This window comes from Salvelinus alpinus, chromosome 4 (assembly GCF_045679555.1).
Source record: "Salvelinus alpinus chromosome 4, SLU_Salpinus.1, whole genome shotgun sequence".
Lineage (NCBI taxonomy): Eukaryota > Metazoa > Chordata > Actinopteri > Salmoniformes > Salmonidae > Salvelinus > Salvelinus alpinus.
The window spans coordinates 84,889,442-84,913,287 of record NC_092089.1 but is presented as its reverse complement, the minus strand read 5'-3'; the positions used below and the strand labels follow the sequence as shown (position 1 = coordinate 84,913,287).

General features: G+C 46.6%; 1 protein-coding gene across 1 annotated transcript; it reads left to right on the top strand.

The window, feature by feature from the left end:
* The first annotated feature begins 174 nt into the window (after positions 1-174).
* Positions 175-23,846, top strand: LOC139574619 (autophagy-related protein 2 homolog A-like). The gene is made up of 39 exons (XM_071399357.1): positions 175-704; positions 1,131-1,293; positions 1,595-1,744; positions 2,027-2,129; positions 2,505-2,643; positions 2,881-3,114; positions 3,245-3,344; positions 3,505-3,675; positions 3,997-4,179; positions 4,257-4,500; positions 4,696-4,837; positions 4,958-5,056; positions 5,190-5,348; positions 5,499-5,772; positions 5,867-5,939; positions 6,097-6,265; positions 6,582-6,718; positions 6,828-6,952; positions 7,181-7,335; positions 7,549-7,699; positions 7,887-8,071; positions 8,205-8,285; positions 8,408-8,514; positions 8,609-8,772; positions 8,863-8,939; positions 9,072-9,242; positions 12,650-12,776; positions 13,148-13,374; positions 13,512-13,741; positions 15,817-15,952; positions 16,177-16,407; positions 18,725-18,911; positions 20,086-20,251; positions 20,344-20,413; positions 20,519-20,601; positions 20,687-20,808; positions 21,001-21,155; positions 21,488-21,643; positions 21,757-23,846. The coding sequence occupies exons 1-39, from the start codon at positions 534-536 to the stop codon at positions 21,991-21,993; spliced, it is 6,054 nt and encodes a 2,017-aa protein (XP_071255458.1). The 5' UTR covers positions 175-533; the 3' UTR covers positions 21,994-23,846.

The window sequence follows — 23,846 nt, the reverse complement described above, 5'->3', positions numbered from 1 at the left end:
ACCAATTGCATGTAGTGGTCAGCTAATACGTAAAATAACTATTCAGACGTTGTAAGATCTGGCATGTATCAGCAACGCCTGGGCAGAGGTATACAAGAGGAACGCGCAAACCGTTAAGTTTTGACCTTCCAAAGATGGCGTACATCGATCTACTTTACGGCTTTTGCGACTGATGACGCAATGACGCAGCGCCGTCCCCACCATACATTCAGTTCAAGTATGAAAACAATAAACAACCCTGAGAAACGGGAGATATACAAGAAGATCTGTCGTCCAGTTTCGACAGAAATACAGCTAAAAGATTAACTGGAACAACCATAGACGAGTTGAACGTTCTGTACAACGACGTTGGACTCATCGGTCCTGACAAAGGATTTCCGAGAGACGGCTTTCCCTTAGCCCCTTCTAGCTAGCCATGTAGCTCGTTCTTCGTTAGTACACTTTGCTTTCTTTGTTATGCAGTTGCCAGAGGACTGTTTTCGCATTCGTTTTCCTCCATCTCTTCGCTCCCTCACCCTGAACTTGCTGGCCATATGTCTCGCTGGCTTTTCCCCTGGTCAGGCTCAATCAAGAAGCGGGCCTGTCGGTACCTCTTACAGCATTACCTCGGTCACTTCTTGCAAGAACGACTGAGTTTGGAACAGTTAAGTTTGGACCTGTACAATGGTAGTGGTGTCATCAAAGAAATCAACATCGACGTTTGGGTAAGTTAGTGAAAGTAGTAAGGCCGTTTAACTGTCGGGAACAACTGGTCGCTTTTGTGTGTTCCCATGCACCCCGACCCTCAACTAACTTATTTCGCAATTTCAAGACCTGAACATAACAACAATCAACGTCATATCCTCGCTTCTCGTGAGTTCAAGGAACAGCCGTTCCGAGATATTTTTGTCAGCATCTAATTGGAAAATAACTCACCTCATCCAGTGTCGCTGCAGTTCAGTTGAAATATATATGACCAAGTTATACTTAGGTCTTGCAAACGCACTCACTTTCAATCAGCAGAACACACAAACCCATTGCCCTAAGCCATTTCCACCAGCTGTTTATTGTAGGACACGATGTTTCTTTTTCCAACGTCATCTTCCACTCATCTCTTAATTTCTCATCACACCTCCTTCCCTCTCCCCCAGGCGGTCAACGAACTCTTGGAGTCTCTTGGGGCTCCATTTGAGATTGTGGATGGGTTTGTGAGCAGCATAGAGGTGACAATTCCCTGGTCAGCTCTTGTCACCGACCACTGCACCCTCGTCATCTCAGGCCTTCAGATAACATGCAGACCCAAGTACAGGAGCAGTAAGTCTCAGCCTGACAGCCAGTCTGCCTGACTAATGAGATCTTTGTTATTACCGTGTTATTGTTTCAGCTCCTGTTCCTGTCACTGCCGCAGGCCTGTCAGGTTCAGGAAGGAAGTTGTGGTAACCATTGATTAGCTACATTTTAGAATGTTATTGTCAACAAAGACAAATACAGTAAGGTCTAGTACTAGCTAACTCTTTGTTGTAAATGTCTGAGCTCAAGAGAAGACATGTTACTATCCCATGCTCAACATTTCTCAGAGCCAGCTGAATCATGCGTTGTTTTTGTTTAATTGTAGGTGGGGGGTTGGACTCCCAGGGTTGGTCCACATGCATGACCTCCAGCATGCAGCTGGCCCAGGAGTGTCTAAAGGACCCCCCTGAGGCGTCAGAGGAGCCGCCCGCTCCACTGGAGGGCCTGGAGATGTTTGCACAAACTATTGAGACTGGTGAGTCACTGGGTAGGCCTTGTTTGTGTGTGTGGGAGGGGGGCAGGGACTATTTTAAAGTTGTCATTATTGTTCCTGAACTGTCCCCAGTGGTTGGTTAGTGCCTTCTTCTGAAGATAACAACCTTTTCTGTCATTTTCAAACTGTGGAGTCAAAGTCATGTACTGTCAATTCCAAGCTTGTGAGATAAGGACTGATATCAAATCACTGGTGTCCCTTCTGGTTTCTTTGTGACCAATATGCTTAGTGATAACGGATGTCCTTGTTTGTGTTATGTTGCAGTCCTGCGTCGGATCAAAGTCACCCTCCTGGACACCATCGTCCGGATCGAGCACCAGCGCCTGGACATGGAGACGGGCATTGCCTTAGAGGTGCACATCAAACGGTATGTTGGTTCTCACCACACTGACATTCTCACACTGCCTGTGTGTTCTCAGGACCCATGGAGAAGAACATATCTGAGAGAGAGAGAATGAGAGAGGGAGGAGAAAGAGAGCTGACATTCTCACACTGCCTGTGTTGGTCTGTCCACCTAACCAGTTTAGAAGTCAGGAAGGACAGGAGATGAGGAAACACTTCAGGCAAACCTGTAATGCCAATCTGTCTCAGGATTTGTCTGTAGATTCAAAGAGAACATCTGAATCTCGGAGAAGCTTCACTATCTTTAGTAGAGCTTGTGGGTGTTTTGGCTGAGGTTGAAGGCAATATAGCGTTATTGTGCTGAGTGCTCTGCCCCCGGTGGCTGTGTGGTGTGCTGCAGGCTGGAGTACTGTGACGAGGCAGTGAGGGACCCCAGCCAGACGGTGCCTGTAGACATCCACCAGCCGCCTGCCTTCCTGCACAAGATCCTCCAGCTCAGCTCTGTTCAACTGCTGTACGAGACCACCGGAGGGCCCCAGGTAACACGCACAGTTTTACATTGACCACGGTACTAAAAACCCCCTCATGTACACACACTCTCACATGCATATACTCAAGTTTGATCCCAATATAACACACACACACACACATCTTTTAGAGACTAAATATCCACTTATAGATACTCACATAAACTCATATTTCCTCTCACACTCCCCCTAGTGGCTGGCTGACAGACTACCAACCAGTAGTGCTGGTAATCATCCTCTCCTTCACAGGGTCCTTTAAGAGCAGACACCCCTGCCTCAGCCTCAGCCAGTGAAGAGGAGGAGGAGGAGGAGGAGGGTGGTGAAGATAATGAAGAGGAGGAGGGTGGTGAGGAGGAGGAGGAGGGTGGTGAGGAGGAAGGTGACCCTCCAGCCGCCCAGCAGCCCCTCCTCATCGGCAGCTGTTCTGGCTTCATGGAGACCACGGTCAAGATCAAACAGAACGACATGCTGCCTGGACCTAAGGTGTGTGTATTTCAGTGGATTTGTTCAGTTCCTTCCTGTGTTCACTTAAGTTTTCAAGAACCTCTGTTTTGCTTTGGTCCTTTTGCTCTGTCACTGTTATTACAGCCACTTGTCTCTCCTTATCTTTCAGTTGGAGCTGGATGGGAAGGTGGGATGCCTCCACCTGCTTCTCTCCCCAGACCAGATCACTCACCTGACCGACCTTCTGTCTGCCCTCTGCATCGACACAGGTGAGTAAGGAAACTGGTTACCTGTTTCTCCCCACCTGCATTCCACATGTCTTAGTTCCACATCCTCATGTCATTGACAGTGGAACAAAACTCAATTCATCCTTCATCCACACTGTGTACTGCTGACCATGTATGATTTCCTCCCTGTCTATCCTACCAGAGCCTAAGCCCAGTGGTGCTGGGGTTCACAGCCGTCCCCTGGACTCTGAGGACTTGCGTCTGATAGAGGAGGACTTGAGCAAACAGTTGAGCTCCAGCCCCGGAGATAGAGATCCGGACTGGGACGAAGAGCCTGACATGGAGCCCTACCTCACCGGTCTGGAGAACGGGGGTACGTAGAGGGTAGCTAAATCAAATCAAATGTATTTATATAGCCCTTCTTACATCAGCTGATATCTCAAAATGCTGTACAGAAACCCAGCCTAAAAGCCCAAACAGCAAGCAATGCAGGTGTAGAAGCACGGTAGCTAGGAAAAACTCCCTAGAAATTATGCAGGACACGTGTACAGTAGTCTGCTGCTGCATAATGTTCTGTGAGAGCTTGGTTGAACTAGACATGTGAAGCATAGTGCTCATTCTCTCTGTGTTTACTCACTTGCTGTCTCGGTCTCTTGCTCTCTTTCTCCTCCCTCTCTCATTCTCTCTCTCTCAGATATGTTCTTCTCCATGGGTCCTGGTATGACTAGCAGTGTGACGTCCGCGCGCTCTCTCTCCGACAGCATGGCGTCGTCTACACACAGCCAGGCTAGCTACGCCCAGGGCTTACCACAGGGTCCCAGGCGTTATCCTGTACCAGGATCACTATCCAGCCTGCCCCAGTGTAGCAGAATACCAGGTAACACTCACACTGTCTTGTACACATTTCACAGATAACAAAAACTATACAACTTATGTTATTAACCCCTCCTCCAGGGCGAAGTAGCCAATCAGAGCCACTGAAGCCAGAGGTGTTGCTCCGCCTCTCGCTTGGCGGGCTCACCCTAACCCTACTGGAGCAGGACCCGCCCCCCGGGCTGGACACAGCCTCCTCATTAGCCCAGGTGTCTCAGGTGTTCTTCCGGGAGCTGGCCTTCTTCAAAGACAGCATGTTCAGCGAGAGAGACTTCCACCACCTCAGAGCTAGCTTTGCTAAAGCCTGCCCCCACTCACACCTCAGGTACAAACACACAATAGCCTCTTCAACATTGGCCACCACTCCTCAGATAAATCAACAGACCTGCCCGACATATCAATAAATAATTCTTATTTTGCTCTCTTTTGCTCTCTCTCTCATATCTCGCTCTCCATCTCTGTCCCCTTTTCTCGCTCTCCATCTCTGTCCCCTTCTCTCTGTCTCTCTCTCCTCTCTCAGGATGACTGGAGCAGCGGTACAGGTGGCGTGTGAGATGCGCAGTGCAGGTTGCCACTCTCGTGCTGTGACCTCTGACCTGTCCTTCAGTAGGCTAGAGCTGCTTGAGTGTCTCTGGGAGCCAGGAAAGCCCCAATACACTGAGGTAGGAAAGGGGCTGTTATTTGAGATGATCTGAGGGCTTCAACACAACATTCCACATAATACAGTGTGCTGCAGCAAGGGCTAGCATTGCCCAGGATATAACTCTTCCCTCCTTCTCTAGTTGCTCCACTTCCAGCGTGCTGGAATGTTCACAGTGGGAGCTACAGCCAGACCCTGTGCACAGCTACACTACAGTCTCACAGAGAAACACCTGCGCAAGGTAAACCAGGACACTGTGTGTTTGTGTCAGTTGAACATGTTCAAAAGCTAATATGTCATTGATTGTCTGCTTTGGTCTCCTCTGTTAACCTGCTACCCCCTCCTCCTGAAATGTCAATGTCTCTGTATTGCAGGGGAGGCAACGTGTGTTGCGTAGAGACAGTGTAGTGAGGGTAGAGTTGGGAGAGCTGAGTGCTGAGTTGGACCTGGACATACTGAGTCGACTGGAGCCTCTGAGCAGAGCCTGCAGCCACTGTCCCACACAGACAGGAGGAGGACCCGTCCACACACAGGTAAACACTTAGCAAGCCATCAGCCACTAAGAGGTGCCATTTGATAATGTTTTTGATATGCCTGCCTCACAATTGAAGTAAAATGTCAGGTTTGCTTTATGTTTTCGATTGTTTATCTTTGAACATTCTACTCTCCCATCCGTCTCTCAGACCCAGAGCAGTGAGCTGCACTCCTCTCTCTCCCTCCTCTCGCCCCACGCCATCCTCAAGCTCCGCTTCCCCATCCCGGACCTCCGGCCGTACCCCCTCCGACGCCCGCCTTCCCAGAGGGCTGTGCGGCAAGAGAACCTGGTGCTGGAGCTGTGTGACCTGGATATCCGCTCACAGGAGGGCCCTGACCTACAGCCGGATCCCCATGCACCCCCTGGCCCCTCCCATGGCTCCCTCACACAGCTACTGGAGGCCAGCTTCAGTGACATGCATGGTGAGGAACACACACACACACACACACAGTAAAATATACACACAAACAGTAACACTCACATTTTGAGCAATTGTTTGTTCATTGTCTCTCTCAGGAACGTATGAGGGCTGGGAGGGAGGCTCCTTCCCCTGTATCAGAGTCAAGAAGAGTCAAGACTCCATGGCCAAGTGAGTGTGTTTCTGGGACATGTGTTTTAGGGGAGTTTGTTTCACTTGCTGTGTCACTTGGCTGTGTAGATTTAATGTGTTTCAGAAGTCAACGTTGCACATCAACCTACTGTATAGTTTACATCTCTCTCTTCTATCTATCTCTCCCTCTCTCCAGGCTGTCAGTGCGTGTGAGTGGAGGAGAGGGTCTGGGGTCAGGGTTAGGGGGGGTAGGGGTGGGTCTGATGAGGGACCTGGGGTCCATGTCGTTTGAGAACCCCTGTGAACTCCGAGAGAAGACCAGCTCTCCCTTCTCCTCCAACCGCACCATGTTCGAGACTGAAGAGGTACCGCACCATCCCATCACAAACACCTAGACTCCTCTCTCACCCCTGGCCGCCCCTCTCTCACCCCTGGCCGTCCCTCTCTCACCCCTGGCCGTCCCTCTCTCACCCCTGGCCGCCCCTCTCTCACCCCTGGCCGTCCCTCTCTCACCCCTGGCCGCCCCTCTCTCACCCCTGGCCGTCCCTCTCTGGACCAGTTTTCAGTTTCTCACCATCCCTTTCTCACACACAATCACTTCCTAAAGATGTTGGTTTTATTTGACCCACTTTCTGAAAGTTGCAGTCTAACCTTTCCTCATTGCCCATCTCCTCCTCTCAGATGGTGATCCCAGCAGACCCAGAGGAGATGCAACACTTCCAGTCTCAGTGTGTGTCTCAGTGTGTAGTAGACGTCTCTCTGCCCCTGGCCTACATCTTCCTGCCCAGCAAACAGGCCTTCCAGAGTGTCTACAACAGGTGTGTCTCTCTCTTTTTCTGCTAGGTTGCTTATTTGTTTACACCATTTGAAATCTCATTTTTTCTGTTCTTTCCCTTCGTTCTCCTCTCTCCCTTTCCATCCCTGTAGGATCAATAATGACCTGTTGATGTGGGAAGCCCCTCCCCCCTCAGACCCTAAGAGCGACCACAGCCCCCAACACCGTCGCCAAGACAATGACTATTTCCATCTTTGCAAGTCTGCCTTCAAACTAGGTGAGAACCCCATACTGAGACTTGTAAACCACTTAAAACTGGTCAGACAGAATTGGGTAATCTCTGTGTAGCAACTTGTTAATGTCTTTAGTCTATTTAAAGCTCTGATTTTAAAATGGCTTGCCAAGTGGTATGTGTTGAGCAACTCTTTAGTCAGCACCCCTGTAGACCATGTGAAATGTGTTGTTGCTCAGCAGTTCTATAACTGTGATGTTTCTGGTCTCTCAGACTCAGACTCCGAGGAGGAAGATGCTCAGTTCTACACAGACAGTGTATCAGCCAGATGCGGGCAGTCGGAGCCCCGCCCTAACCACGACCTCAGCCTGCTCTCCCTCACCATCGTCATAGGGAAGGGCCGCCTCCAAGCCATGACGGACAGCAAGGTGAGCAAATAATGAACCAGCTACATCTTACAATAAATGGTTAGCTAGGTATATAGACTGGAGAGATTTTGGTTCCTGGTTCAAATCCTGACTGGGCCTTACTGCCTGAAGGAATGATATTATTACACAAATTGAATGTATGTGTGTACTATGATTCTTCTAAGGAAGACACATAAATAAATAGTTTTCTGTTTCCTGTTTCGCCTCCTTCAGGGAGAGACAGGAAGTCAGGAGGACCGGTGTCACGGGGAGCTCATGTTGGACCTGGAAGGGGGAAAGATGTTCAGCGTGGCGCAGCATCAGAACAACCCCCATCTCAGCTTCCTGTGCTTGGAGAGCAGGAGGGTGGAGCTTTACCACAAAGGTGAGTGGAATGACTCTGTGATATCAGGGTTTAGCTCTGGTAGTACCTTCCTAATCACATGTAGTAGTGTGACAATCCATGTGTTTTCATGTAGATTGTTTTTAGCCATGAGCTAATCTCTTCTAAATGACTGACAGCCCTTACCTCTTTCCTTTCTGGTCACTAACCCTTTTCCTCCCCCTCACAGCTGTAGTGAAAGACTCCCCCGTCCCTAGGCGGTTAGAAATGCCCAGCTTCACTCCCCCAGGGCATCTGGACCCTACCATTTACCCCACAGAGGTGGGGGTGAGCAGTGTGAAAGGCAGGGAGACTGAGGTCCACATGTTATCCACGGCTTTCAAAATAACCCTGGACCCTCAGAGGAACGTCAAGGTAACATTCATATCTTCTCATTTATTCTTTGAATATCACCTTTTGATTGCGCTTGTAAGTTAGCTGTGCTTGTGATGTGGAAAGCTTAAGAAATATCACTAACTTAATTCTGTGTTTGTGTGTGTTTTCACAGGAGTTCCTGGTCGCCCTTCGTCTCCATGGCGCCACTATGCGACATCAGATGGCACAGACCAATCACAGCTGGCACGAACAGGTATGAGGGAAATGGGGGATCCTAATACATACCAAAGCAGAGAAGCTTCAGGCACATATCATGATTTGACTTTGACTGCGTGGGGTGTGTTTGGTTAGTGAGGCTGTGTTTCTTCATGACAGCTGGTTGATTTTCTGGATGTCATTGATGACCCGATCCTGGGCTACACATCTCCTGCAGTTATTACCGTCCTACACACACACCTGGCCACCTGTGCCGTGGACTACAGGTACACACACACCAGATCTACATATGTGGACAAAGGAATATAATAAATTAACATAATAATGATTTTTCACTTCTCTCGTGTCTCTGTCTCTCAGGCCCTTGTATCTTCCATTGAGGGTGTTGTTCACAGCAGAATCCTTCTCTCTGTCGAGTAACATCATCGTAGACACTGCCACCTTTCACCTCAGGTTTATCCTGGATGACTCTGCACTGTATCTCTCTGATAAATGTGAAAGTGATGTTGTGGACCTGAGACGAGGTATGCCACACGATTAACTGTACCGCGTGTGTACATCTGCATCTGAGTGTGTGTTCAATTCTAACGCCCTCTCTCTCTCTCTCCCCTCAGACTATGTATGTGTTCTGGACATTGATCTGCTGGAGCTGGCCATTACCACATGGAAAGGCAGTGATACAGGGAAACTGGTAAGTTCTTAGCCTGCCAATTTTGTGTGATTATACATCTGTCTGTGTGTTTGAACTTAAGAGACTGTTGGTCTCAAATCTACTCTGTCTTCCTTTCTCCTCTGCTCCAATCCCCTCCTCTCTCTCTCCCAGTCCCAGCCTCTGTTTGAGCTGCGTTGCTCCAACAACGTGGTCCACCTCCACACCTGTGCTGACTCCTGTGCTGCCCTGGTCAACATGCTGCAGTACCTGGTCTCCCAGGGAGACCTGCACCCACCCCCCCGACACACATCACCCACTGAGATCGCTGGACAGAAACTGCCGGTAAGACAGACAGACCAGTATTTATTATGGATCCCATTACTCTTCCTTGGATCTGGCAAAATTAAGGCAGTTTTACAGTTTTAAAACATTACAATGAATTCATTACAGATTTCGCAACACACTGTGTGCCCTCAGGCCCCTACTCCACTACCACATATCTACAACACAAAATCCATGTATACGTGTGTGTGTGTATAGTGCGTATGTTATCGTGAGTGTGTGTGTGTGTGTATGCATGTGTCTGTGCCTATGTTTGTGTGTCTTCACAGTCCTCAGTGTTCCATTAGGTGTATTTTTATACTTTTTAAACTCTGATTCTACTTCTTGCATCAGTTACTTGATGTGGAATAGAGTTCCATGTAGTCATGGATCTATGTAGTACTGTGCGCCTCCCATAGTCTGTTCTGGACTTGGGGACTGTGAAGAGACCTCTGGCGGCCTGTCTTGTGAGGTATGGGTGTCTGAGCAGTGTGCTAGTAGTTTAAACAGACAGTGCATTCAACATGTCAATACCTCTCACAAATACAGGTAGTGATGAAGTCAATCTCTCCTCTACTTTGACCCAGGAGAGATTGACATGCATATTATTAATATTAGCTCTCTGTGTACATCCAAGGGCCAGCTGTGCTGCCCTGTTCTGAGTTAATTGCACTTTCCCTAAGTCCCTCTTTGTGGCACCTGACCAACCTGCTGAACAATAGCCCAGGTGCGACAAAACTAGGGCCTGTAGTACCTGCCTTGTTGATAGTGCTGTTAAGAAGGTAGAAACTAGGGCCTGTAGGACCTGCCTTGTTGATAGTGCTGTTAAGAAGGTAGAAACTAGGGCCTGTAGGACCTGCCTTGTTGATAGTGCTGTTAAGAAGGTAGAAACTAGGGCCTGTAGGACCTGCCTTGTTGATAGTGCTGTTAAGAAGGTAGAAACTAGGGCCTGTAGGACCTGCCTTGTTGATAGTGCTGTTAAGAAGGTAGAAACTAGGGCCTGTAGGACCTGCCTTGTTGATAGTGCTGTTAAGAAGGTAGAAACTAGGGCCTGTAGGACCTGCCTTGTTGATAGTGCTGTTAAGAAGGTAGAAACTAGGGCCTGTAGGACCTGCCTTGTTGATAGTGTTGTTAAGAAGGTAGAAACTAGGACCTGTAGGACCTGCTTTGTTGATAGTGCTGTTAAGAAGGTAGAAACTAGGGCCTGTAGGACCTGCCTTGTTGATAGTGCTGTTAAGAAGGTAGAAACTAGGGCCTGTAGGACCTGCCTTGTTGATAGTGCTGTTAAGAAGGTAGAAACTAGGGCCTGTAGGACCTGCCTTGTTGATAGTGTTGTTAAGAAGGTAGAAACTAGGGCCTGTAGGACCTGCCTTGTTGATAGTGCTGTTAAGAAGGTAGAAACTAGGGCCTGTAGGACCTGCCTTGTTGATAGTGTTGTTAAGAAGGTAGAAACTAGGGCCTGTAGGACCTGCCTTGTTGATAGTGCTGTTAAGAATGCAGAGCAGTTCTTTATTATGGACAGACTGCTCCCCATCCTAGCTACTGTTGTATCAATATGTTTTGACCATGGCCGTTTACAATCCAGGGTTATTCCAAGCAGTTTAGTCACCTCAACTTGTTCAATTTCCACATTATTCATTACAATATTTATTTCAGGGGTTTTGGGTTTAGTGAATGATTTGTCCCAAATACAATGCTTTTAGTGTTTTGAAATATTTAGGACTAACTTATTCCTTGCCACCCATTCTGAAACTAACTGCAGCACTTTAAGTGTTAGTCATTTCAGTAGCTGTATTAGCTGATGTGTTGAGTCAACCACATAAATACACACACTGGCTTTACTTTTTCCAGCAGCAGACTATGACCGATAATGTTTAAAGCTGCGCTGAAGTCTAACAAAACAGCCCCCACAATTTTTTGATCATCAATTTCTCTCAGCCAATCATCAGTCATTTGTGTAAGTGCTGTGCTTGTTGAATGTCCTTCCCTATGAGCATGCTGAAAGTATGTTCTCAATTTGTTTACTGTAAAATAGCATTGTATCTGGTCAAACACCATTTTTTCCAGAAGTTTACTAAGGGTTGGTAACAGGCTGATTGGTCGGCTATTTGAGCCAGTAAAGGGGGCTTTACTATTCTTGGGTAGCTGAATGACTTTAGCTTCCCTCCAGGCCTGAGGGCACATGCTTTCTTGTAGGCTTAAATTGAAGATATGGCAAATAGGAGTAGTAATATCGTCCACTATTATCCTCAGTAATTCTCCATCCAAGTTGTCAGACACCGGTGGCTTGTTATTGTTGATAGACAACAATCATTTTTTCACCTCTTCCACACTCATTTTATGGGATTCAAAATTACAATTCTTGTCTTTGATAATTTGGTCAGATATACTTGGATGTCGAGTGTCAGCGTTTGGTGCTGGCATGTCATGCATAAGTTTGCTAATCGTGCCAATGAAAAAAATCATTAAAGTAGTTAGCAATAACAGTCAGTTTTGTGATGAATGAGCCATCTGATTCAATGAATGACGGAGCTGAGTTTGCCTTTTTTCCCAAAATGTAATTGAAGGCGCTCTGAAGCTTTTTACTGTCATTCTTTGTCATTTATCTTTGTTTCATAGTGTAGTTTCTTCTTTTAATTCCGTTTATTCACATGATTTCTTAATTTGCAGTACGTTTGCCAATCTGTTGTGCAGCCAGACTTATTTGCCATTCCTTTTTCCTCATCCCTCTCAACCATACAATTTTTCAATTCCTCAGTATTCCACATTTAACAGTTTTTACAGTCATTTTCATAATGGGTGCATGCTTATTAGTAACTGGGATAAGCAATGTCTGCTTGCTCCTCATTACACACCACGGACCAACAAATATTCTTTACAACAACAATAAAGGAATCACTACAAAACTTATTGTATGACCTCTTATACAGTATATTAGGCCCAGCCTTTGGAACTTTGGTTTTCCTAGATATGGCTACTATATTGTGATCATTACATCCGATGGATCTGGATACCGCTTTAAAGAGAACTTCTGCTGCATTAGTAAAGATGTGATCAATACATGTTGATGATTTAATTCCTGTGCTGTTTATATACATTAGACTAGTATATACTACCTTAAGGTCTGGAACAGATTTTGTATGTTTGTTCGGATAAATGTTGTGTGAGAACAACTGAAGAGATTGAAACTGTGGAGCGGCAGAATAGGAGACTGACTCCACTAGCGTAAACTCTCTATTGCAGGGATGGGCAACTTCAGTCCTCAAGGGCCTGATTAGTGTCACACTTTTGCCCCAGCTAACACACCGGACTCCAATAATCAACTAATCGTGATCTTCAGTTTTAGAACGCAATTATTTGAATCTCAACCCCTGAGGACTGGAGTTGTCCATCCCTGATCTGTTGTCTGTGTTTACGTGTCATGTTAGTTGTCAGAAAGTCCCGCCTCCTTGCCACCCTGCCCTCCAGCTGAGACTGCTGAGATCAACCAGTGCGATCTCCTTGATGCTTTGATTGACACCGAGAGGAGCCATCCAGATGAGGATATGGACTCGGGTAAAACGGGCTATTAAATGACAGTGTAGTTCAGCATCTCTAGATATAACATTTTATGTTTTCGTCATTTAGATCAGTGTTTCCCAACTCTGGTTCTCCAATACCCAAAACGGCACACATTTTTTATGTAGCCCCAGACAAGCACACCTGATTCAACTAATCATCGAGCCCTCGATGAGTTGAATCAGGTGAGTTTGTCCGGGTCTACATCAAAAATGTGTTCTGTTGGGGGTACTGTAGTTGGGAAACACTGATTTAGCGGATGCTCTTACCCAGAGCGGCTTACAGTCCTCTATATACATATAATAGATATTAAATAGAGGATGGTGATCACTCCTGGATATGTGGAATATTTCCTTGTGTGTTTCCAGGTTCTCCCACAGTCCCGCGGGGCTCACCTGTCTCTGTCTACCTGTTCCCCGGGGAGGCTCCCAAGCTCCCCCCACCTGTTGTCATTGACGGGGAGGAATCAGAGCTTGACGGACTGGTGGTGACAGCCACTGAGGTGCAGGCGGATATGATGTCAGAGGAGGGCTCTGAGGGTTCAGAGGACAACGAGGACTTCTGCATCCTAGAGGCTCCTGGGATGGGTATACCTGTGCGTCTCTCTTCTCTATTTCATCTTCATCCCCCTCATCTCGCCATACTACTTACTCATAGTTCACATGGAATTGAATTATGCGACATGAAGTACTAAACCTATTCTGGTGTCCATGTTCATCAATTCACCCTCAGCCCAGAGACGGGGAGCCCCTGGTGACGGTGCTAACTGAGGGTCCTATCAGGGTGAGGGAGGGCCACTTCTCCCGACCGCGGGGCAGCTCTGACCTGCTGCGGGCCCCCAGCCACTTCCCTGTCCCCCAGAGCAGGGTGGTGCTACGAGAGGTGTCTGTTGTCTGGCATCTGTACGGAGGGAAAGATTTCGGGGGCAAGGCCATGTCTACACACACGCAGCATGGAAACAGGTGCCCATACACACGTATACAGACAAATGCACAGAATTATAATTAATAATGGCGCCGGAGGGGGTGGCTGCCGTGTTACGGGCTCCTAACCAACAGTGATATTTAGTTTTTTTCACATTGTTTGTAACTCTCATGTCAGGACGTGCCCTCGGGGAGGATCATAGCCCCACCCCCCATTCTCTCTCTCTACATAGATGTATGACTTTACGACAGGTTATAACTACCTGGTGGAAACTGCCATGCAGTATTGAGAGAGTCTACCAGAACAAAGAACTTATTTTGTTCAAAATTCCTAATCCCCAAAATGGGAGAACTAAACAATATTTCTATATTTTTGAGAATGTTGGATTGATTTAAGGGACAGTTATGATGAGTGCGTTTCATTTTGTGATCTCATGAAGGACAGGAAACACACAACTGTATCTCTTAAAGTGTACATTTCCAAGCTGTCAGTTTTACATCTAATTATTGCGAAACATATGTGATTAAACATGAAACTATTTGTGAAAAGATGTAATGTGATGTTAACCTTCTAAATGAGAGTATGGATTTTCATGTAAAGATTAACTAGCCAGTGGCCACACCCATGAACCCAGACATCACATTAGGTGTCATGGACCACCCTTTTCTCTGAAGTGTATAAAACCATCCGTGACGAAATTTACATCACATGCCAAAGAAACCCAGGGTAAGCAGGACGTCTCGAATGGTTAAGAAGTCAGAGACCACCGGGACGGAGTTCCCACGTTGGAATGGCTACAATTCTATAGGCCATCGGAGACCATACAGCTGTAGTTTGGCTACACGGCTGGAAGTGGTTAAACTCAGACTATTGATCACTACAGAATAGGAGCAAATCTTAGACGTACAATTACTAGTCTGCAGCTAGAAATTACCTAAATCTAGAACGAGAATACCAACAACCGCCGAAGCATCTATCTATGAAAACATTTCCGAATGGTACTCTGAAGTATCCATCCTAAACACCGACAACCACAAAAGATTGTGACTTCTAGGAAAGTTAACCAGAGACTCTACAGGACGATCAAGTGTTTTCAACGGAGAGATAACAACGACGTCTAAGTGTAAATATGTACATTGCAATTTCTTTCAGAATGAGCGGCCGTTCATGTGCAAAGGACAACGATGACAGCCTATAGGGAGGAGGTCAGAGACCTGGCAGTGTGGTGCCTGGACAACAACCTCTCCCTCAATCTGAGCAAGATAAAGGAGCTGATTGTGGACTATAGGAAAAGGAGGGTCGAACAGGCCCCCATTTTAACATCGACGTGGGTCGAGAGTTTCAAGTTCCTTGGTGTCCACATCACCAACAAACTATCATGGTCCAAACACACCAAGACAGATGTGAAGAGGGCATGACAACACCTTTTCCCCCTCAGACTGAAAAGATTTGGCATGGGTCCTCAGATCCTCAAAAGGTTTTACAGCTGCACCATCGAGGGCATCCTGACCGGTTGCATCACCGCCTGGTATGGCAACTGCTCGGCATCTGACCGTAAGGTGCTACAGAGGGTAGTGCGTACGGCCCAGTACATCACTGGGGCCAAGCTTCCTGCCATCCAGGACCTATATACTAGGCGGTGTCAGAGGAAGGCCCAAAAGATTGTGAGACTCCTGTCACCCAAGTCATAGCCTGTTCTCTCTGCTACCGCACGGCAAGCGGTGCCGGAGCACCAAGTCGAGGACCAAGACGCTCCTTAACAGCTTCTACCCCGAAGCCATAAGACTGCTGAACAATTAATCAAATTCCCCCCAACCCCCTCTGTTTTTACACTGCTGCTACTCGCTGTTTATTATCTATGCAGTCACTTTACAAATTACCTCGACTAACCTGTACCCCCTCACATTGACTCTGTACCGGTACACGCTGTATATAGCGTCATTATTGTTATGTTACTTTTTGATTCAATTTTTTTACTTTAATTTATTAAGTAAATCTTTTCTTAACTTTTTTTTTTGCACACATAACCCAGCAACAGGCACTTGAATTTGTAAAATTTCTCTCTGAATGATCATCAAGCTCCTTTCTCCCTCCTTCCCCCCTCTCTCTCTAGGGGTCGCTCTGCCCCCTCTGGGATGCGTGGGTCCCCGTCCCGCTCCGCTGCTCCGTCACGGCCTCAGAATTCTTGGCGTTGGGCTGGAGGTGGTGGACGACAACACAACCTGCTCATGGAGATCCAGCTCACCAAGGTAGGGAGACTGTATGTACTGTGTGCACAAGGTGTGTCCATACAGTACTCTAAAGATATTGTTTGCCTTTGATTTTTTTTCTCTGTACAAAATGGAAAGCTAATTCATTTTTTTCCCCATCGTAAGGATATGTTCAGTTGGAGTGTAGCATAAATGTCAACCGATGCTTTTGTTAACGTGGAGACAACTGGTACTATTAGTTAAATGTGCCATTCCTATTCCAGGTGAGCTTCCAGCACGAGTCGTATCCGGTGGTGGTGTCTGCGGCTGGGCCGTGTCAGGAGGGAGGGGTGCCTGGGGTGGGGGTTGGCGCGGTGGGCGAGCAGCCTCTGTCCCGCCAGGTGTTCATCGTTCAGGAGCTGGAGATACGCGACCGCCTGGCCTCGTCCCAGCTCAACAAGTTCCTCTACCTGTACACGAGCGAGAGCATGCCTCGCAGAGCACACTCCAACATGGTGAGAGAAGAGGCTTTTTATAGCCATTTATCATTATTTACTTTTTGTTGTGAAAGTCAGTTTTTAACAATGATTTTAATTTACAGTGGAATTATAAGCTTTTTCAAACAGAATTTGCATCCTGTAGCTCTAACTCCAAAAAGTTCTAGGACACTGTAAAGTCCATGGAGAATAAGAGCACCTCCTCCCAGCTGCCTACTGCACTGAGGCTAGGAAACACTGTCACCACCGATAAATTCACGATAATCTAGAATTTCAATAAGCATTTCTCTACGGCTGGCCATGCTTTCCTCCTGGCTACACCAACTCCGGCCAACAGCTCCGCACCCCCCACAGCAACTTGCCCAAGCCTCCCCAGCTTCTCCTTCACACAAATCCAGATAGCAGATGTTCTGAAAGAGCTGCAAAACCTGGACCCGTACAAATCAGCTGGGCTAGACAATCTGGACCCTCTCTTTCAAAAATTATCCGCCACCATTGTTGCAACTCCTATTACTAGTCTGTTCAACCTCTCTTTCGTATCCTCTGAGATTCCTAAAGGTTGGAAGGCTGCCTCGGTCATCCCCCTCTTCAAAGGGGGAGACACTCTAGACCCAAACTGTTATAGACCTATATCCATCCTGCCCTGCCTTTCTAAAGTTTTCGAAAGCCAAGTTAACAAACAGATCACTGACCATTTCGAATCCCACCGTATCTTCTCCGCTGTGCAATCCAGTTTCCGAGCCGGTCACGGGTGTACCTCAGCCACGCTCAAGGTACTAAACGATATCATAACTGCCATCGATAAAAGACAGTACTGTGCAGCCGTCTTCATCGACCTGGCCAAGGCTTTCGACTCTGTCAATCACCGTATTCTTATCGGCAGACTCAACAGCCTTTCTCAAATGACTGCCTCGCCTGGTTCACCAACTACTTCTCAGATAGAGTTAATTGTGTTAAATCAGAGGGCCTGTTTTCCGGACCTCTGGCAGGCTCTATGGGGGTGCCACAGGGTTCAATTCTCAGGCCGACTCTTTTCTCTGTATATGATGTCCCTCTTGCTGCGGGTGATTCCTTGATCCACCTCTACGCAGACAACACCATTCTGTAAACACATCTGGCCCTTCTTTGGACACTGTGTTAACAAACCTCCAAACGAGCTTCAATGCCATACAACACTCCTTCCGTGGCCTCCAACTGCTCTTAAATGCTAGTAAAACTAAATGCATGCTCTTCAACCGATCGCTACCCGCCCAACTAGCATCACTACTCTTGACGGTTTTGACTTAGAATATGTGGACAACTACAAATACCTAGGTGTCTGGCTAGACTGTAAACTCTCCTTCCAGACTCATATTATGCATCTCCAAACCAAAATTAAATCTAGAATCGGCTTCCTATTTCACAACAAAGCCTCCTTCACTCACGCTGCCAGACATACCCTCATAAAACTGACTATCCTACCGATCCTCAACTTCGGCGATGTCATTTACAAAATAGCCTCCAACACTACTCAGCAAACTGGATGCAGTCTATCACAGTGCCATCCATTTTGTAACCAAAGCCCCATATACCACCCACCATTGCGACCTGTATGCTCTCGTCGGCTGGCCCTCGCTACATATACGTCGCCAGACCCACTGGCTCCAGGTCATCTATAAGTCTTTGCTAGGTAAAGCTCCGCCTTATCTCAGCTCACTGTTCACGATAACAACACCCACCCGTAGCACGCACTCCAGCAGGTATATCTCACTGGTCATCCCCAAAGCTAACACCCACTTTGGCCGCCTTTCCTTCCAGTTCTCTGCTGCCAATGACTGGAACGAATTGCAAAAATCGTTGAAGTTGGAGACCTATATCTCCCTCACTAACTTTAAGCATCAGCTATCTGAGCAGCTTACCGATCGCTGCAGCTGTACATAGCCCATCTGTAAATAGCCCACCCAACTACCTACCTCATCCCCATAGTGTTTTTATTTACTTTTTTGCTCTTTTGCACACCAGTATTTCTACTTGCACATCATCATCTGCACATCTATCACTTCAGTGTTCATTTGCTAAATTGTAATTACCTCGCTACTATGGCTTATTTATGCCTTACCTCCTTACTCCATTTGTACACACTGTATATAGATTTTTCTATAGTGTTATTGACTGTACTTTTGTTTGTCCTATGTGTAACTCTGTTGTTTTTTGTCGCTTTGCTTTATCTTGGCCAGGTCGCAGTTGTAAATGAGAACTTGTTCTCAACTGGCCTACCTGGTTAAATAAAGGTGACATTTTTTTAAATTAAGTTTTCTATGATATTGGGTTGTGATGTGCTCTCTGTGTGTCCCAGTTAACAGTGAAGGCCCTGCAGGTGTGTCCAGACTCAGGTGTAGGTGGTCCAGAGTGTTGTTTAAGAATCAGCCTCCTCCCCCTCCGACTCAACATCGACCAGGATGCCTTGTTCTTCCTGAAGGATTTCTTCAGTAGTCTGGCTGCTGGAGTTAACCCCTACCTGCCTATGGATCCTGCAGCTGAGGGTGAGCACCATCACTGTGTTTTTTTTGTACTCTACAAAAAAGCTTTTTGACTGCTCAGGTCACATGGATCAGGAAAACAGTCATACATAGCATTAATTTGTGGTGCTCTGTATCATACACTATATATACAAAAATATGTGAACACCCCTTCAAATTAGTGGATTCGGTTATTTCAGCCACACCTGTTGCTGACAGGTGTATAAAATCGAGCACACAGCCATGCAATCTCCATAGACAAACATTGTTAGTAAAATGGCTTTATTGAACAGCTCGGTGACATTCAACGTGGCACTGTCATAGGATGCCACCTTTCCAACAAGTCAGTTCGTCACATTTCTGCCTTGCTGGAGCTGCCCCGGTCAACTGTAGGTGCTGTTATTGTGAAGTGGAAACATCTAGGAGCAACAGCCACGAAGTGGTAGGCCACACAGGCTCACAGAACGTGACCGCCAAGTGCTGAAGCGTATAGCATGTAAAAATTGTCTGTCCTTGGTTGCAACACTCACTACCAAGTTCCAAAATGCCTTTGGAAGCAACGCCAGCACAATAAATGTTCGTTGGGAGCTTTATTAAATGGTTTTCCATGGCCAAGCAGCCGCATACAAGTCTAAGATCACCATGTGCAATGCCAAGCATCGGCTAGAGTGGTGTAAAGCTTAATGCTATTAGACTCCTGGAGCAGTGGAAACGCGTTCTCTGAAGTGATGAATCACGTTTCATCATCTGGCAGTCCGACGGACACATCTGGGTTTGGCGGATGCCAGGAAGAATTCTACCTGCCCAAATGCAGTGCCAACTGTAAAGTTTGGTAGAGGAGGAATAATGGTCTCGGGCTGTTTTTCATGGTTCGGTCTAGGCCCCTTATTTCCAGTGAAGGGAAATCTTAACGCTACAGCATACAATGACATTCTAGACGATTCTGTGCTTCCCCAAACTGTTGGCACAAATTTGTGAGGCCCTTTCCTGTTTCAGCATGTTAATGTCCCAGGGCACAAAGTGAGGCCCATACAAAAATGGTTTGTCGAGCCTCCTGAGTGGCGCAGCGGTCTAAAGCACAGCAACACAGTGTTGCGGCATCACTACAGCCTGGGGTTCGATCCCAGTGTATATATCCTCCTCAACCACTCAATACTTTCTCCTATTTTCTTCATTTTCTCTCTCTGTCCTCTCACAGTAAAGACAGACCCTTCTCAGAAGCCCACTGAAGATGGGGTCATTGGCACAGAGACAACTTCTGGTCTGGGTCCTGACCTCACTGCTTCTGTAGAAACCACCTATAGTGAGCAGAGCTCCTCGTCCGCTGGCTCCACCTCTTCCACTGATCAGCCAATCTACTTCCGGTAATTACTAACTTAATCCTCCCAAAAAGTATTAAAAAAACAAGTCTATTTCGAATGTGTCAGTTATTTATTCATTGTCTTTCCTTTCTAAGGGAGTTCCGTTTCACCTCTGAAGTCCCCATCTGGCTTGACTACCAGGGCAAGCATGTGGTCATTGAGCAGGTGAAAGGACAAAGGACATTTTAACTGTGATGCTTTGTCAGTGAACTCATCTCTGTGGTTATGTTATGTCACACACTTGACCTTTGCACTGTGATTGTTTCCTAGGGAACGTTTGCAGGGATTCTTATTGGTCTGGCCCAGCTGAATTGCTCTGAACTGAAGCTGAAGAGACTTTGCTGCCGACACGGGTACAACAACAGTAACTCTGGGGTTTCTGTGGTGTCTGAAGCAAGTGTCTTTTTCATAACGCTTTTCTCTATCTCTTCCTCCCAGACTTCTAGGTGTAGATAAGGTGATTCAGTACGCTGTCACTGAGTGGCTGACAGACATCAGAAAGAACCAGCTGCCGGGCATTCTGGGAGGTGTAGGCCCCATGCACTCTGTAGTTCAGCTGTGTAAGTACAGGAAGTGATGTCACTTGTATGGTGTTCTTTGTTTCTTTGCCGTTGTCCCTTTAGTAGTCCCTGAGTTATAACCATAGTAATAGAATTGTTCTCTTGCAGTATGTTTATAGCTAGCCTACTTTCAAAACCTAATTTAGTGTTGATCTCAATAGTTATTTTTTGTGTAACTTTCTCTCTCTCTAGTCCATGGAGTGAGGGACTTGTTCTGGATGCCCATAGAGCAGTACAGGCGGGACGGCCGCATTATCCGGGGTCTCCAGCGGGGGGCAGCATCCTTCGGTACCTCCACTGCCTCTGCTGCTCTGGAGCTCAGCAACAGACTGGTGCAGGCCATACAGGTACTACTGACCTCTGACCTCTAACCACAGACTATTAGCAGGCAACAGACTGTCCGTAGGCCACACAGCGGTAGAATACCAATCAAACGTGCAGCTCACATAGACATATAGGTTGAAACAATGCATCCCATGTACTACACACCATACATGTTAATACCACTATTCTTACAGTCATGTATCATAGAAGGGTTAGCATACCTAAACCATGTAGGAAAGACTAGAAGCAACCATACATGTAGAAGCCACTGGGACCAGTAATACAGATTCCTCCATTGCTTTGATGTGCTTCACTCTCTTACAGAGTTGTAATAATCCTGCTCTTTCTCCTCTAGGCCACAGCGGAGACTGTGTATGACATCCTATCCCCAACGCCCCCCCTGAACCGTTACATCACAGAGGGCCGGCCGCCCTCCAACCAGCCCCGCCGCGCCCACCAGCCGGCCGACCTCAGAGAGGGCGTGGCTAAGGCCTATGACACTGTCAGAGAGGTAGATGTTCTACTGATAAATAAATAAATAAATGTGTTTAAATCGACCATTTTAGAATGACAATAAAAGGCCTAACACTCTCACTAACACTCTGTTTTCTGTCTGTTTCCCAGGGTATGATGGACACAGCTCAAACGCTATGTGACGTGGCGTCTCGCGGGCATGAGCAGAAAGGTCTGCCTGGTGCTGTGGGCGGAGTCCTGCGGCAGATCCCGCCCACCGTCGTCCGTCCCTTAATAGTGGCGTCCGAGGCAACGTCCAACCTACTGGGGGGCATGCGGAACCAGATCAAGCCAGATGCACGGAAGGAGGACTTCTTAAAATGGCGCTCCGACGAAGGCCAAGAGTGATGATTCTGGTGGTGGCTGGGTTTAAGGTTAAGGATATGGTGGTGAAGTTATGTGGCTGAACCGATGAAGGGAGTGAATGTGTGAGTGAGTTTTTAATGCAAAAAAACCTAACTACTGCGGAGTGATTGACACCCAGTATTTTATGTGGCTCCAGATGGATTGAGATACATTTTTTGTTTCCTTTCTTCAACGCAATCAAATAGAGTTCAGTTCACTCTCCTTGCAGCAGTATGTACATGATGCAGATACTCTACCTTTTATTAGTACGTAAACATATCACTGTCATTCTGGGTTGACTTCTTGTTTAGCTGTCAACGCTGACAAAGGGCATACAGGGCTCTAGTCTAGTATAAGGTCTGTAGTAGGTGGGATTAAATGTGTTAATCAGTAGCTCTCCCAGTCTTCTGTTGATCAGACTATGGGCCGGTTTCCCAGATTGAGATTAAACCTATTCCTGGACTGAAAAGCACCTTGAATGGCGATCCTTAATTGAGCATGCATTTTAGGAGTAGGCTTAATCTGAGTCCGGGAACTCATTCTATTGGAGGGTAACATCCTCTATTCCTTTGAGATTTGGATGGAGGAGACTGAAGAAACTATATTATAGTGGCCTTTGAGATCCTTACAAAGGTTAGGAATGTCATAGTTCCTCAACTCAAAATGCAACTCTGTGATTGTTCTATCCTAGCCTGTACACATCCCCACCCCAGTGTTTGTGCCATAAGCTTTTTCAATGCTGAGTTCCCTGGCCTCTCCCCCTTTTGGTTTAAAATCAATGTATACTTTTATTGCCTTCCTGAAACCTATACTTATCTCTCTGTATGCTTACTTGTTCATATTTGACCAATGGACACAATGGCCTGGTTGTATTAACTAAATGCAGTCATGGGAGAATATGGATGATGAACTGAACAAACTGGAGAAATGTCCTTTCCTCTATGTCAAACGGCTTTCCTTGCTTTTAATGCTTGCCAGCGTTTGGTCATCCAATTTGTACTTACTGTTTTGTTTCTGTCAGAGTAAGATGTCCCCCTCAGGGCCTTGAACCTTATCACAAGTCTAGTTCCTTCCTCTCAACAGAAAATGATCTTGTTCGTCTCGTTAGTTGCCTTCCTGCGTTTTTTTATTTTTTATTTTTCTAATTATGTTAAACACTAGTATTAATTAGCATATTCATTTTCAAAATAACAGTGTTGGTGGGATGTCTGAAGGGTTAAGACATGGGGGAAATAAGGGGGTTTGTGGTCAAACGTTTTACATTTTTATCTTTTGTTCAATACTTTTAAGGGATATATGTTTAGGTATGTGTGTGCATAAAATTGAGTTTGTGTGTGGGTTAGTGGTTTCTTGTGAGGGTGACCCTTTGGTTATATTGGTCACACCTCTGTGTTAGCCGGCAGATCCAACCCGCTTGCTTACAGCTGCACTAGGACCTGACAGCATACATTTGTATATTAAGACATTGTGGAGCCGGGGGCACGATATGGCTAGGAAAACATGCCTCAATCCAGGAATGAGAAATGTTTTGGTACTGCAAATTGTCCCATTATCCTAAGAAGACGTTCAATCTTCTTGGTGTAACAGTAGGGATAATGGGACAATTCGGGGTAGAACTCATTTCTCATCCCTGCATTGAGGTACGTATTCCGAGCCATATCTCCCGCCGGCGCCGCGTTGTCCTAATTTACAGAGGAATGCTGTCCGACCCTAGTGCAGCTGTACACAAGCGGATCGGACCTGCCGGCTAACCTCTGTGTATTTACTATATCACATCTGTAAGAATTACCTGTATAATATCAAGACAATGAGTACACATTAATACAAAAAATAAAACATGAATATAAAAAACTTTA